The sequence below is a fragment of the Pseudocercospora fijiensis genome (assembly GCF_000340215.1).
Source record: "Pseudocercospora fijiensis CIRAD86 unplaced genomic scaffold MYCFIscaffold_19, whole genome shotgun sequence".
Lineage (NCBI taxonomy): Eukaryota > Fungi > Ascomycota > Dothideomycetes > Mycosphaerellales > Mycosphaerellaceae > Pseudocercospora > Pseudocercospora fijiensis.
In genome coordinates, this window is record NW_006921550.1 from 164,513 (window position 1) to 179,397 (window position 14,885).

General features: G+C 52.6%; 5 protein-coding genes across 5 annotated transcripts; 2 read left to right on the forward strand and 3 right to left on the reverse strand.

Moving 5' to 3' along the window:
- Positions 1 to 6: 6 nt before the first annotated feature.
- MYCFIDRAFT_200892 (uncharacterized protein) lies at positions 7 to 2,655 on the forward strand (the record flags this gene model as incomplete). Its single annotated transcript, XM_007934337.1, has 4 exons — positions 7 to 12; positions 268 to 418; positions 565 to 1,501; positions 1,812 to 2,655. 4 exons carry the CDS (start codon positions 7 to 9, stop codon positions 2,653 to 2,655), a joined length of 1,938 nt encoding a protein of 645 aa, XP_007932528.1.
- A 515-nt stretch (positions 2,656 to 3,170) lies between these two features.
- On the reverse strand, positions 3,171 to 3,657 carry MYCFIDRAFT_180543 (uncharacterized protein; the record flags this gene model as incomplete). The annotated part of the gene is made up of 3 exons (XM_007934338.1): positions 3,171 to 3,289; positions 3,331 to 3,347; positions 3,389 to 3,657. 3 exons carry the CDS (start codon positions 3,655 to 3,657, stop codon positions 3,171 to 3,173), a joined length of 405 nt encoding a protein of 134 aa, XP_007932529.1.
- Positions 3,658 to 4,678: 1,021 nt separating this feature from the next.
- MYCFIDRAFT_217129 (uncharacterized protein) lies at positions 4,679 to 6,055 on the forward strand (the record flags this gene model as incomplete). Its single annotated transcript, XM_007934339.1, has 1 exon — positions 4,679 to 6,055. The coding sequence occupies one exon, from the start codon at positions 4,679 to 4,681 to the stop codon at positions 5,840 to 5,842; it is 1,164 nt and encodes a 387-aa protein (XP_007932530.1). The 3' UTR covers positions 5,843 to 6,055.
- Positions 6,056 to 6,651: 596 nt separating this feature from the next.
- MYCFIDRAFT_43811 (uncharacterized protein) lies at positions 6,652 to 10,084 on the reverse strand (the record flags this gene model as incomplete). Its single annotated transcript, XM_007934274.1, has 4 exons — positions 6,652 to 7,062; positions 7,112 to 9,693; positions 9,811 to 9,889; positions 9,995 to 10,084. The coding sequence occupies 4 exons, from the start codon at positions 10,082 to 10,084 to the stop codon at positions 6,652 to 6,654; spliced, it is 3,162 nt and encodes a 1,053-aa protein (XP_007932465.1).
- Positions 10,085 to 10,771: 687 nt separating this feature from the next.
- On the reverse strand, positions 10,772 to 14,638 carry MYCFIDRAFT_43865 (uncharacterized protein; the record flags this gene model as incomplete). The annotated part of the gene is made up of 1 exon (XM_007934276.1): positions 10,772 to 14,638. The coding sequence occupies one exon, from the start codon at positions 14,636 to 14,638 to the stop codon at positions 10,772 to 10,774; it is 3,867 nt and encodes a 1,288-aa protein (XP_007932467.1).
- Between the last annotated feature and the right edge of the window lie 247 nt (positions 14,639 to 14,885).

Consider the following 14,885-nt stretch of genomic DNA (forward strand, 5'->3'; position numbering starts at 1 on the left):
ACTGATATGGCTGTAAGGAGCAGCTTTGCGCTTTGGCATTGAAGGATACTTGCTAGACCTCGAAAATGTCGACACTTCGTAACAAGTTGATATTACACAATCGTGCTCGCACCAAAGAGCTATGAGAGCACCTTGGAGGACAAATCACGAACAATCATTGCAAGAACCACTTCTCATCTTCCTCGACAACGTCCCTGATCTCAATTGGGCTCTTCTCGAGCCGGGACCAGTCTCCCTCGTCCATTGGCTGCCACGTACTCTCAACAGTCCGTCTCCAAGCAAACAGCTGCTGCTCCAGCATGTCTTCGTACTCCTCCGAAAGCAGATCTGGCCTGTCGAAGCACTTCTGCAATCTCTTTGCAAATCCCGTGGTACAGTCGTCTTGTGGGATATGGACCGAGAAGTGATGTAATGAAAGGTGCGTCCATGCCAAGAAACGGAATGTGAGAACTGCTGCTCTTGCCTTCGGAGATGCTATAGCCGTTGAACTCTGCATAAGCGAGCCTGTTTATTTTGATGCTTAGTCCTCACTCTGCGACATATCACTTCAACCTCGCCAACCAGCGTCACTCGACCTCAACATGGCATCGCAAGAGGACGACACCAATAGTTGCAGTGACCCGCTGCATGCCAATGCCGCTGTCGAAAAGCTTGCGGAGAAGGTCGATGGCCTTCTAACCGGCGGCTTGCATGGCGAGTTCTACGAGAGTCGCACCTCGAGCAAGAATCGGCACCAGCAGCTCTCAGAAATGTTCGAGCTCAGACAGCTATTTCAGGAAGTCAAAGCTGGCCAGGAGAAGATCCTTCGCACTGCTGCAATCAGAGAAGAGCAAGCCGCAGCAGCTGCTGCAGCCACTACAAAAAGCGGCGGTCTGAGCACCAACAATATTGCCGCGATCGAGGCAGTCGTCCAAAGACTTACGGCGGATAAGTTCCGCGATATGAGTCTACTTTCTCAACGGTTGAAGGATAGCGAGAAAGAGAACGCCGCTCTGAAGAAGCAGATTGAAGACCTCGAGTTTCGCTTCAAGACGAGAAACATCAGTGGTCTCAAGGGCTCCTTTCCAAGCATGAACCAGCACAACCAGATGATGAATAAGGTTTCAAAGCTGGAGCATGACATGGCGCTGTGCGAGGCGCACCGTACTACACCCAATCCTCTCGAAGCTAGATGCTCCGACATGCAAAATAGCCTCAACTATGCATTTACATGCTTGGAGGATCTAATAAAGTTGGACGTGAAAGCCGAGATGAAAGGTCTGGCGGATAAGATTGCAGAGCTGGACTATCGGGACGAGGCGGTGGTCGCTTCAGAGAAGATCGATAATGATACTGCACAGGTCAGGACTAGTGTTCTGGGAAGCATTGACTACGAGGACTCATTTGCCAATGAGTGGGACGGGTTACAGTGCGCTGGCTTTTTCTCGAGCAAAGGTAGCGATATTGAGGACAGCGACAGCCGCGAGGGAAGCGAGGATGAATATGTTGATTACGAGGACTGGTAACTTGCGCGAAATGGATGCGGAAATTATGCTGGCTGAGAGATTCGAATGAGGATCATGAAAACGTCTTGTGTCTGGAGCATTCGCAAGCTGGACGGCGAGCATCGTGTATCAAGCGAGAGGAGCGGGAGAGGAGAAGGTACGCATTGGAACTTCAGTGTACATGTTTGTGCTTTGCTGTGGCGACCGTTACATGTGAAAACGGCCCTACCCAGAGTCTTCCAAGCAACGCTCGCGCTTGCCGGTTCCCATGCGACTCATCATTCTCTTCTTTCGCCTCTATCCACTGCTTCCGCTTTCATTTGACAGCTCTATCACCAAGTTGTCAAACATGTCATCAGGCACTACTAGCGGCGACAAGGAGACAACAACACCCAAAGCGATGGAGGAAGTTGAAGATATCGCAAGGGCCAAGCTGCATTCTGCTGTGGCAGACGCCCTCACTGAGTTCACAAGTCGACTTGGCGGTGGTGGATTTGGCGACCTACGAATCGAGGGAAGCAAGGCAAACGGCCACGAAGAGCTATTCAAGCTGAGGGAGCAGCTTCTGAAGATCCAAGAGGACCAAGCGAGGCAGCTCGCCATTAACACTCGCCTGGTGGAACTGAAAGAGAACCCACCGCTCCCGACTTCCCAGGGCTCCAGCAAGATGTCCGTCAATAGCACCAAAGCTATGGAGAGCGTCGTTGAGAGAGTCACCGAGAAAAAATTCCGCGACCTTGCTATTAAGCTTGATAGCGCCGTTAGCCGACAAGACAAGGCGGAGACCGAGAACAAGAAGTTGAAAGATGAGCTCGACGATCTCAAGATGAAGCAGAAGAAGGGTACCAGGAACACTGAGAGTGATTATAGCGTCAGCCTGGGCCAGCACCGCGACCTCTCCAAAAAGGTGGAAAAGCTTCAGAAGCAAGAGAATTCCACCAATGATCTGCGACAGCAGCAAAAGCAACTGCAGAGTCAGCTTTCTCTGCTCCAAGCCCGCTTCGAAAATGGAAAGCACGCATCTTCTGCACTCGATTTGCTAGATGTGAGGGATCAGTTCCAAGACCTGAGGAGAGACATTAGGCATTTGGCAGAAGAGCTTCAAGATCTTCAACAGAAGCTTCAAAATCTTCAAGAGACGGTCGCGCGGCAACGCCGAATCTTTTGTTGACAAGAGGGTCGCAATTAGAGGCTGCGTCGTATGGGACTCACAACTCGGTCATGAAGATTTCCCGAGAGCGGGACTGCTGAGGGCACCGGATATGTATGAGGATGACCTCGAATTCTGAAAGAGTGACGGGGTCGACTTTTGGGTCAAGATGGTGGGTGGAGAAGGCTGAGTATCATGGCTGTAGCATGAAAGGAAAGCGTTTCTCGTGTCCTTACTAAGCATTGCACTATCCAGGCCATGCCTCTTCATTGAAGTACACGAACGATAGCGCATGTGAAGTTTCACGGGCGGAAGAAATTCGCGACGACCGCCTGGCGCACCACCACCGCGTGAACTCTTCGCTCCGCGCCAGATTCTGCCGCGGCCACGACCTCCTGCTCGCCTCCACTGCCGCGATGTTCACTGCTCGGAGCATAGCATAGCGTCTGTCCTCCTCTTCGCTGTCGTCTTCGGCAGGCGTCTTTCGATCTTGGAGTAGGGCGGTCGATACGGCAAAACGTCGACCGGCCAGCAATTCATCGTGCATAAGCGTGCGACACAGAACAATTTTTCATGTATTGGAACGGTCGTTCTAGTTCTAGAGAAGAAGGTGACGTCCCGCTACCAGCATCGGAGCTGCCTCCTTTGCAGATCACTGAATCATCGCACATGAACGCGTAAAAGAGTGGCCTGCACGAAGATATCGCGTCGTGCTGGAACGAGCACCGCACCTTCCCTCTTGCCTGCCTGCCACCGCACGTGGCACGACCGATGCCATCTAAAAATCTTTTCGTCGCTTTTACTCTTCTCTTCTGCTTCCTCATCACACTCTCTACACGCCTCGCACGCGTCTAGAACTACATGGGTATATCCGAGTGTGATCACGGCCGGGCTAGTCACGGTTGTCTCTGACCAGATACAGGCAGCCTTAGCGAGCACAATCTCCAGACCAACGCCTTCAAAGATCGCGGTCACCATTACGACGTGACAGGAGAGGCCGTTCTCCTTCTCGAGAGCGGTCATCCGGTTACAGCAGCAGGGCCGAGTCCCTGTATCGGCAGTCGGATAGATATGCATCCCCAGCACGGCACTACCAAAGATCACGATCACCACGCCAGGACAGCAGACAGTCGCCTTCAGGACGTGGTTTCCTTCTTCGCGACAGCGGACCTGGCAATGAGCCTGGCACCCAGAGTCGACGGTTTGCCCGAGAACCGTATCCAAGCGAGTGACGACGAGTACGCGGGGCCACGGGTGACCTTCATTTTGGAGGTCGTCACAAAAGTGGAGGAACGTCGAGGCACACAAAGCGCCAAGACATACCGACTTCAGCGCCAACAGATCATTCTGAAATGACCTGCACTGTATGCAGTCGTCGGCCGGAGAATGCTGTTGACAGATTTTCCGTTTCACCCGAGAGGAAAGCTATCACGAGACCTACAGCCGGCCACACGACGCAACACGCGAAGACATCGGCAAATCTCGACGGCTGCAGATCTAACTTGTTGGAGGACATGCCACGGCATAGAATGCGCCACTCGAGCCACATCGAGATATCGAGATATTGGCAATCGGTGGCTGGAAGCAATAATCTCTCAAAGGGAAGAGCAAGAAGATGCTCATGGTAGAGCAGCGTGGAGAACAGATGGATCGAATCCCAGCGAATTTTCTGAGACGACGACCAAGCCTACCCAGCTGCTTTTTGGCCTTGGAATCTCTTCCCAGATCGGCCTCACGAATGAACTGGCGCCAGTCCTTGAAGTCCACGACTTCCTCCATCCAGGTCGGTGTCCGTTTCCATATTCTCGATCTTGGACTTCGTGGATCGGAGCTTCTCTTGCAGGCTGGTACTCCCTGCCAAATTGTTTTGAGCCTTGCTCTCTCTTGCCAAATGTCTCGTCTTACACCTTCCTATTGACAAATCAGCGGGAACGACAGCGACAGTGCTACGTACCAACCTTGCACCCACTCCGAAGCCGAGCGAGTTGAGTCAATTCAGCGTATTACCAGCAAAATCACGCTAACAAAAGTGATCAACACGATAATGACGAAGGTCTCAGGCAAGCAGAAGCAGTCGTACCAGGCACCACTGAACTACACGACTGATAAAGAAGCCACCGGTACTGTCGAAATATTTGACACCGCTGCACCTGCAACAAGCGAAAAGGCAGAGCCTGCCGCCAAAGCCAAGCTGCACCTCGAGCGCGCCAAAATGTGCAGTGTCACATCCGCTCCTGTCGAGGACATCACGAGTCGCTTGAGCGGTGGCAACTTCGGTGATATCACTGTCGATGGCAGCAAAGACACTCATCCGAACGGTCACCGCGAATTGTCCCAGTTGCGCGAACTCCTCACCAAAGTCCTGGATTTCCAGACAAAGCAGCTGGCCATCGACGAACGCATCCTCCAACTGAAAGAGAATACTCCTCAGAAGGGCGCCGACGGGAACGCCGAAATGTCGGCCAATAATGTTCGAGTGATGGAGACTGTGATTGAACAGAAGACAAATGAGAAGTTTCGAGATATCTCCATCAAATTCGAGGAAATGACTAAGAAGCTCAATAAATCCGAGAAGCGCAATGAGCAGCTGGAGTCCGAGCTCGAAGCGCTGAAGACCAAGATGAAGAAGAGTGCAGGCGGCAATCAACGTCCCAGCATGACCCAGCACCACCGCATCGTGAGTCGCGTGGCAGATCTTGAGAAGAAGCAGAAACAAACGACGGAACTAAGCCGCAACGTCGAACTTCTCGAGCTCCAGTCCCAAGTTCAAAGACAAGTCAACCAGCTTGAGTCGACTGCCGCTGCCGATTATGACTACTTGACCAGGAAAGTCGAACGCCTAGAGTCAGACGTCAGCGCACAGGAGACCCTCGTCTCGTTGCATGGCCCGAGACTTGTCGCGATGAACGGCAGAGTTGAAGAGTTGCGAAATGCGGAGTCCAGGATCAAGATGCTGGAGATGAACGCGGAAGCCTCGACGGCTGATTGGAAGAGAGAGATAAAGAACTTAACAGAGTGGGTCTGGGATCTCGGCGACTTTGAGGATGGACTGGATATCAAGACGAGAGAATGGCTAGCCGAGCTGAATGATCGGATCAGGGTCGTGCAGCGAGAGTCGGGCCATGCGAAATACGACCGTGTCAGCGCTCGCAAGCTGTGGAGTTACGAAGACCTCATGGCTACTGGAAGAGAGCGACGAGGAGACTAATTTGGCTTCAATGTTGAACTTTTTGGCTTGAAAGTCGACGAGGTGACTAATTTGGCCTTATGTTTCATGAACTTCTTGGCGTGCAAGTCAACGAGGTGTAGCGTAATGGCAGAAGTATGAGGACAGCGACGGGAGGAGACTCAACAACAGCGTGTCAGCGTCAGCATAGTGTCAAGCTAGGATAGCGAGTGGGAAAGAGGGTACTCAGACCCGAACCAATCTCCCACTCACACTCTTCACATCATCACCAACAACGATAAAGAAACCGTAGTAGTCAATGACGCAAGCAAAGCTCTCATTTCATCAACGAGTCACCTTCATTCCAAGACCAATGCTATTTCACTCGTTCGCTTTCCATCTGCATCAACATCGATCATCATCCACAGGGCAGTGTAATGTAATGTAATACCTCCGTCTTTCCTTTTTTCATTCATCATGCCAAGCCAGGGGAAATTTAGGCGTCATCCTCAAGACCATTCCAAGTCCAAGTCGGCCGCAAAGATGGGGGGGTATCAATCTATCTTAAAACAACAAGCGCAAGTAGTAATGGCCGCCCACTGTCGAAATGCGAGCACTCGTAGCAGACATCGAATGCGAAGCTGCGCGAGGGAGGTTCATCGGAGGTTGAAGACAGCGTCAAGTTGTGCTCGCTCCTCCGCCCGTCGTTCGTCATGCGCTCTCGCACTTCGTACGGCCTTATCAAATACAGCCGAGTGAGGTCTCTGCTGCAGCTGTTTATTCATTCTGGCAACGTCTTCTCCGTACCCAGCATAACGGTTCGGTAGCTCACACGGAGCGTTCGAGGCTACTCAACTCGTTCCGTTCGCCTGCTGGGCAGGTATAACAGCAGCTCCTTCAGCACCGGCTTGTTGTTGCGCTTGAGTCTGGATCTTGTCTGCCTGCTCAAGGGCGGCTTTGACGACCTGGCTCTCCTCAGGGCCTAGCATACCAGTGAGCTGCTGGTAGAATTGTGGCTGCTGTTGCGACATGCTCTCGAGTGTCCGCTTGAGGAGGCCATACGGTTCCATGGAGTCGAGAGGCGTTTCCAGAAGACTTTCTTCTTCGAGCTCATCATCACCTTCGTCTTCGCCGACAGCGGCGTTGAACTTGCTTGCTTGCTGGGAGAGGAAGTCGAGGTAGGCTGTGGATTCGTCCTTGATGTCAGTTGTCTCGGCTTCTTCCTCGGCCTCCCAATCTTCAGCCTCCCACTCCTCTTCTTCCTATTATGATGTGAGCAATGGCACGTCAACGATTGGCGTGGAAACATACCTCGTCATCGTCATCATAGTCACCAGAGAGACCGAAGTCTTCATCTCTTTGCGCCTCTTCTCTATTCTTGAGTGCAGCAGGTAGAGTCTGGAAAAGTCGGACAATGCCCTGAAGCAGTCTTGGCCATCCCTGTTGTACGCTTTGAGGCACTTCCTCAGCTCGCAGCGTCAATAGTGCAGTGATCGCACCAATCGAAAGCTTTTTGTCGTGCACTCGCGTGAAGCTGTCAATGCTCGAGAACCACAAGCTGAAGAACTTATTCGTCCAGCCATTTGCCTCGAGGACATTAAGCGATAGTCGCGGATTGTAGTAAATGGCATTGATGACCATCTCCATCAGGTGTATTCTATACGACTTGACCTTGAGCTCATCAGACGCGAGGACGCTCATGGCAAGCTGAATGAACTCGGGCACATAGTTGTCAATGCCCTCTTTCAGATTAAGCATGAGGATTTCGGCAAGCTTGCAGCCGCAAATTCGGTCGACGCCACCAACCTTGTCATCTTTGAAGATGGTGCGTACCATGTCGACGATAGCATCGAGGTATGCGCGGTTTTCCAGAAGAGTTCTCCATCCATAGTTGACGAAGTTCTCAAGAGCTGGAAGCATGTCTTCGAGATACAGCTCAGCACCAGACTTAAAAGTGCGATGGATGAGCTCAAATGCCTGCCACATGGTCGGCGAGATGGTCTTAGCAGCAAACGTGCAGCTGTCAATGATCTCGAAGACCTCATTGTAAAGGTCGTACAACTTATGCTCGAGGGTAATGGTAATGACAGGCATGAGAATGGTCTCCAGGTGGGCCAAGACATCTGGAGTGCTCTCCAGAGTAAGGATGAGCGTACCGATCGTCTGGAGCACTCCAAGCGCAGTGATGGATTTGTCGTCGAGAAAGTCGCCGTAGTCGCCATCTCCGTCCTTGGACTGGTTGCGTTCGATGAGCTCGCGAACTATACGAACATACGTGTCGCGCAGCTGCTCACTAAGCGCTACAGCGAATGGCGTAAGTTCAGCAGCGAATACCTCAACGAAGTCTTCCATGACGTTTGCGAGCGCATCGACATCGACCTCGTTGGCAAGCTTCAACAGCTGCTGCATAATCTGCGGGATGTTCTGCTGCATCATTGTTCGAATAGGATCGTGTCTGATCAGAGGTTGAAGGGCGAGAGCAGCCTCAACACGAACAGGCAGTTCTGGGTCGGCCATCGATTCGAGGATGTTGCGATAAATGATGGTGAGATTGCCAGGATCCTTGAAGTCGAGGCTTTCGAACTTCTCAAGAGTGTCGCACGCACGAGCTCGGAGGAAGCCATGAGGACTGCGGAACTCTGGGAATACATGTCGCACAAAGAAGTATTCGACCTGGTCGGCGATTGGGCTTTTCTTGCCCAGGATGACGTTGGCCAGAGTACCAATCATGCGAAGCGCACCTTCCTTCTCACGCGGATTCTTCTGGTCATCTGGAGCAGCCTCGTACTTGTTGACAATGTTGTTGATGAACGACAACACTTCGAACGTCTGCTTTCTGCGCGCCTTGGTCAGCGTGACGAGGAAGTTGGTGGCCGCAACATCCGGGGCCGAGACTTCTTCGTAGAAATTTAGCTTTCGGTGCAGATACTCTGCTGGTTCTTCCTCGAATTGTGCCAGATCGTCGTCGCTTTGGCAGAGAACAGGGAAGAGCAGGTGCTCGATGAGGATAGGCATGTGTGGCTTGAGATGATCCCACATGGCCTTCGGCTTGACGCACTCATCCAGGAAACCAAGAGTATAGCTTAGGCATGGCTTGCTCAACCAGATCTTCTTCTGCACCCAGAGCTCAATCTGTGCCAGGTATCCTTTCAGAATCTCAGGTGCAAAGGTGGAGATGAAGCTCTTCGCCACTTGTGTATAGTCCTCGCCGTTGCCCTTTTGTAGACTTGCTGGGTTGCCGTATCTCACGAAGAGCCTATTGAGGTTGACATATGCCCACTTCTTGCACTTCCACCAGTGATTCAGCTCTCGCTCATCAACATCCTCCATCATCGAGTTCTCTGGAGGTGGCTTTGCGACGACACGCAGGAACAGCGTGCACCAATCGACCATGGCTTGATGTGATCGTAGCTGCATCGGCAGTTCGAAGTAGATAGCATGCTTGTAGGCCTTGAGTACTGTTCTCAGCATTTCTCCTGCCTCCAAGTTCGTCTCATCGACCAGGCTGTTTCCGATCCTGAGGAGCTGCGGGAATGTTGCCTCCACAATCTTGTCAAAGTCGCCTCGCGAGTCACCCAGCTTGAATCGATACGTTCTGCAGATGGCCAGCAGACATTGCAGACCAGCAAAAATTGCAGACACATCGTTCGAGTTGAGGAGGTTGATGGTAACGCTGACGAAGTCGGGCCACTGCTTGGGGAAGTCACAGTGTAAGATCTTTTGCAGGGCGACGATCAATTGGGGTCGGATGTTTGGAGGGGCTTTAGCAATAACAGGCACGAGTCGCGCGCGGACAGCGGCCTTTTCATCGTCACCGATTGTAGCAGTAGTGGTCTGCGAGTCTTCGACCTTGGCCCAGCCCTTATTGACGCGGTTCTTGAAGTAGACGGCAGCTGTAGCACATGTTAGTGGGTCCTTCCCGTCTTCCTCCGGATCTGGGCTGCCACGTGCGTTGCCGAAGGCAGATCTTGCATGTGATAGTGGTAGTGGGTAGGGAGGGGTCTACGTACTGGACAGGCGCACGCCATTCTCCTGTTCTTGCTCGAGGATGTTGAGCAGTGCATCGAGAAAGCCAGTCTGCTCTTCGGCCTAGACGCGTGCAGCCTGTTAGCATCCTGACTCAGGCCCTGTTGTTCTCCTCCGCGGCCTGCTTTCCCCACAAGAAGCACGAAAGACGGGTGTAGGACAGCATACCGATCGCAGCTCTTGCTCTGCCTGCCGCCGGACATCCGCATTTGCGTCAAGGGTGGCATGGATGCGGGTTCGGAGCGCGGCGGCGTCCATTTTGAAGTCGAAGTCGTCGCGCGAGCGCGAGCAGGCGGCGCGGTGGATGTGTCAGTCAGCGCAGAGACAGCTCTGCCTCGCGGTTCCCTTCCCGCCGCCAAGCGGGACTCGAGGGTCGGACGGGGTTTGGGTGAGTGTATTGGCAGATGCTGGCTGGTGACTTGCCGGGCGCTCAGTCGCGTGTACAATGCCGCAGGAGCAGCAAAAGAAGCTTGTGCTGGGGAGGATGGTATTATTATGCAGTTTTGCGAAAGTAGGCCAGGTTCCTGCCAAGCCAGGCGGCAAGCGGCAGGCGCGATGCACCCTCCGCACCGATTGATTAATAACTTTAAATAAGATGCCGTGCCTTCCAAGACACCAGAGTTTGCGAGACGACTCCAGGGTGTCAACGATCAATGCAAATGGAAATGGTCAGGGAATGCGTGAAGGTCAATGGGAAGCACAAGAACCTGCCGCAGGCTCATCACACATTCAATCCCACCGCTGGGCAGACATGGCAAATTCTGATTACCTACCCGGAGCCACTTGACGACTACGACCACGTGGCGCAGCACGCCATGTTCTAAACATGTCCTGATCTATCCCATGTGGCGAGACAGTCTTTGATGACCTATGCATTATCACATTCCCACCGACCTTTCAACCTCCGATGAACCTCCCTCGCGCAGCTTCTTATTCGATGACTAACTACAAATACAAGGAGGCCGTCGCACAGATATCCCGCTTGATCAGCTCCTGGCACGCCTGCATCTTGGTGAAAAGCGTAGGATCTCCAATGATCCGCGCCGCATTCTTCACCTCTCTGCACGTCTCATCCAATCGGGTAATCACTCGCACGATAGTCCCCTCCAACACGTCTGTTAGGTCCGTGATGCGACTGAACGGCATCCCTCGAGCCCACTCATGCACCACTTCCACGAGTCCAAAGCGAGGTCGAGAGACGAAGTCATTCGAGTCGTCTGACGACAGGATGACCTGGTAGTAAGTCTGGACCGCGTTGACCGTTTCAGAGATCTTGACTATCGTTTCGATCCCCTTTTCGAGAGCTGGAGTGAGGTTTGGCGTGTTGTCCGTCTTTTCCTGAAAGACGAAGCAAGACAGCAGAGCCACAATCTCCTCGGGCTCATAATCGGCAAGAACGTTCTCAAGCACCAATTCCGTCAGAACGAGCTCGTCTGCAGAGTGGATCTCGCAGGCCACCTTGCCTTTCAGCTCGACACGAGACTGCTCGTCGATGAATCCAAGCTTCTTCAGCACATCAATACGCTGATTGTAGTCGGGCAGTAACTGGAGATTCTGGTCCGACATGAGCTGCCGAATTGAGTCAATCTTGTCTTTGATCACCCATTGATCGTGCGCCATGGCGAAGTGCTTCGGCAGGTTTGGGCAGTGAATGCATTCGCGGTCCTGGGCGATGGCCGCGAATTTGGCCCGCTCGTCCATTATGGCACGAATGTTCATGTCCTTCAAGTACTTATAGTAGTCCAACTCATTCCAGCTGGAAGACGTCCACGATGAGCAGGTGGCGAGTAGCTCCGCTTTCACCTCTTTCATCGCTTCTAACTCTCTCTGCAAGACACGATTGACATCCATCTTGATATGCGTGCCGGTCAGAGCCTCAATATCACCAAGTGGAACCGTCACTGTTCGTAGCTGCATTTCGCCCTCGCTCTGCGGTAGAGCGATGAAGCGACGGCGGAAGTGTGGCAGGAATGGCAGAAAGTCCTCGTTCTGCTTCTTTCGATTATTCCTTGGTAAAACCTCCAGGACCTGCAAAGTGGGCGGCGAACCTTTGCTGGCACCTTCTCGCAGTAGTACGCCTGCTGTGCGAGCGTCATTTCTGCCTTTGAAAACGATGACTCGTCTTGGCTGGAACATTCTCCTGCCGACTGGCGTCGAAAGCATGCTGAGGTGAAGCGCTTCTGTAAGCCGCTGGAAATCTATACTGGCGTCGTGACAAGTCTCGACATCCTTGTCACAGATGTCGCATTGTTCTCGCACAACCTTGTCCAGATCTGCTTCCGAGACCTTGATCTGCTTTTCATGCTCTGGTAACAATGCTTGCGTTGCATTTTCAGAGAATGAGCGCTTGATCATCTCCTCGATTTTGAGCGCCTCGACTCGTAGGAGATTCAAAATCATGTTGTAGGTCAAGCGGAACTGCGATCGTAGCTTGGTCGGATCGCCAAGCATCATCTGTCGAAGTCGAGCTGCTGGCGGTGCCTCGTCTGCGCCTGGTGTGACGATGATGACATAGCCTACTGTGTCCAGTCCTCGACGTCCAGCTCTGCCAGCCATCTGCGTGTACTCGCCAGGTAATAGATCTCGGAATTGCTTGTTGTCATATTTTCGGAAGCCAGAGAAGACTACTGTCCTGGTCGGCAGGTTGAGACCCATGGCGAATGTCTCAGTAGCGAAGAGAACTTTTACTAAGGTCCTGGCAAAGAGAATCTCGACACACTCCTTGACGATTGGCAGTAGACCGCCGTGGTGCACAGCAATTCCTCTGCTCAGCAGATCTCGAATACGGCGGATTTGTGGCAGCTGCCGGTCGTCTGACTTCAGTCGGGCAAGCGACTTCTCGAGAATCATATGGATGGCACTCTTCTCGGCTGCTGTACAATAGTCAAGATTTGACAGAGCGTCGGCACTCTCCTCACAGCGCTTCTTAGAGAAGATAAAGATGCAGCAAGGCAGCAGCTCTTCTTTCTTCAAGTGCTGTACCAGATGCACCCAAGTGTTGCGGTCTTGTGCTGCTGTTGTTCTTCCACCTCCGCGACCCGTGCGCGCAATGTTGCCTTGACCGCGTGTTGCAGGCTGTCCTCTACCTCTTTGCTGCGGTCCACCACGCTGATTGCCACCACCACGTTGACCGCCTCGTCCAGCAGGACCACCGCGGCCTCCTCTGCCGCCACGACCTGCAGCGACTGCGGCTTCTTCCTTCTCCTTCGCTTTCTGCTCGGCTGCGATGATCTTGTCGCGTCCGGTAAGAGCATCATTTGCATCCTTCCAGCCCTTCTCGATGAAGCTTTTGTTCGCATCAACGATCTTAAACATCTTCTTGTCACTGTTGTCGGCCCACAAGTAGTGTTCCAGAGGGACTGGACGCTTCGGTGTAGAAATGACATAAATATCTTTCTTCTTGGTTCTGCCGACCCAGGAAGCGAACTCGTATGTGTTCGGCACCGTTGCTGATAGGCAGATTAATGTTACGTGCTCTGGAAGCATGATAATCACTTCCTCCCACACGACGCCACGCTCTAGATCGTTCACGTAGTGAACTTCGTCGAAGATGACGAACTCGACATCTCTGATCAAATCTGCGCCACGGTAGAGCATGCTCCGCAGAATCTCCGTCGTCATGATCAAGCAACTTGCTTCGGGTCTGATCTGCACGTCACCAGTCAAGATACCAACGTCGTCAAATTCTGACCTAAAGTCTCGAAATTTTTGGTTGCTCAAAGCCTTGATTGGCGATGTGTAAATTGCCTTGGTCATATGCTTGGCAGCCAGCGCAATGGCATACTCGGCAACAACAGTTTTACCTGCGGAGGTGTGGGCGGCGACAAATACAGAGTCGCCGTTCTCGAGATGGTATACAGCTTCCTTTTGAAACGTGTCGAGCTCAAATGGCCATTCTCGAGCCATATCTGGCACCAGCTCGCGAAAGTTTGTGATATCTCTATTGACATCGACCATGTGGGCCCACTCACGACCGCCTTGCTTGTTCCTAGCAAGAGCAAGTGGGCCATGAGCGGCTAAAGCAGGGAACTCGACAGGAAGGAGGGCATCGAGCTCTTCTTCGCCTTCAGCTTCCTCTTCATCCTTGGTATCATCATCTTCCTTCGGCAGAGGCACTCCATTTTGCATGGCTTCGGGGACGTCTGATTCCTCGCCAAGGACGTCTTCAATCTCCTTGGCATTCTGATCATCTTGCTTTGGCTTTTCGCTCACACGAAGACCACGGGTGAAGCCTGGTGGTACTTCGAGAAGTCCTCCCTCGGCAGCGAAGTTGATGACCTTATCAAGCTTGTTGAATCTAGAGCTGCCGTCTGGCTGCTGCTTCTGTAGTAATTCATCCTCGTAAGCTGCAGTGGCTTCGACAGCATCCAGACCACCAGGCGCAAAAGGATAAAATCCAGAAGCGCCTCTCACGAACTCTGCTCGGTTTGCCGGTTTACGTAGCAGTGAAGTCGAGTTCTTTGCGGTGGCACTGTTTGCAGGTACGGTCACTTCCTTGTATCCTGTTACGCGGCCTTCGAGACCTTCTCTCGTGAAACGGATAATGGTCCTGGTCTGCGTTGGTCCTAGGGCGAAGAGCTCGTTGTAGTTTGTGGGAGCATCCCATCGCTGCTGCAGTTTGTCAAGCCATTCTGGACTGAATGATGTTGAAGGTGTTAGAAATCGTTTCTCAAGATCAGCCTTGACCTCGTCTGGCGACTTCCGTATTCGTTTGCGTGGTTTTCCTTGGTCCAAGATATCGTCGATGTCCTTGTCCAGCTGGTCCGAGGATAGTGAGAGCCGATCAAAGGCCGCATTCAAAGACTCTGCCATGGCAGATGGTGATGGAAATGACCAATCGACGTTTAGCGTGATGATGTTGTTTCTCTTGGCGAAGAAGCAACAAGGTCGGCGCTAGTCTAGTTGGTCTGTGCTCTCCGTTCGTTTACCTCTAGCCTCTTTCGCACGGTAAGGCATCAAGGCAGCAAGCTGCGCCTCGCGGCGGAGCCCTTGGCAAGCCAAGAAACTCCGATGAGGCTCCGCTCCATCAGGTGAGCGTCTGACCTCGATACTAAACCGA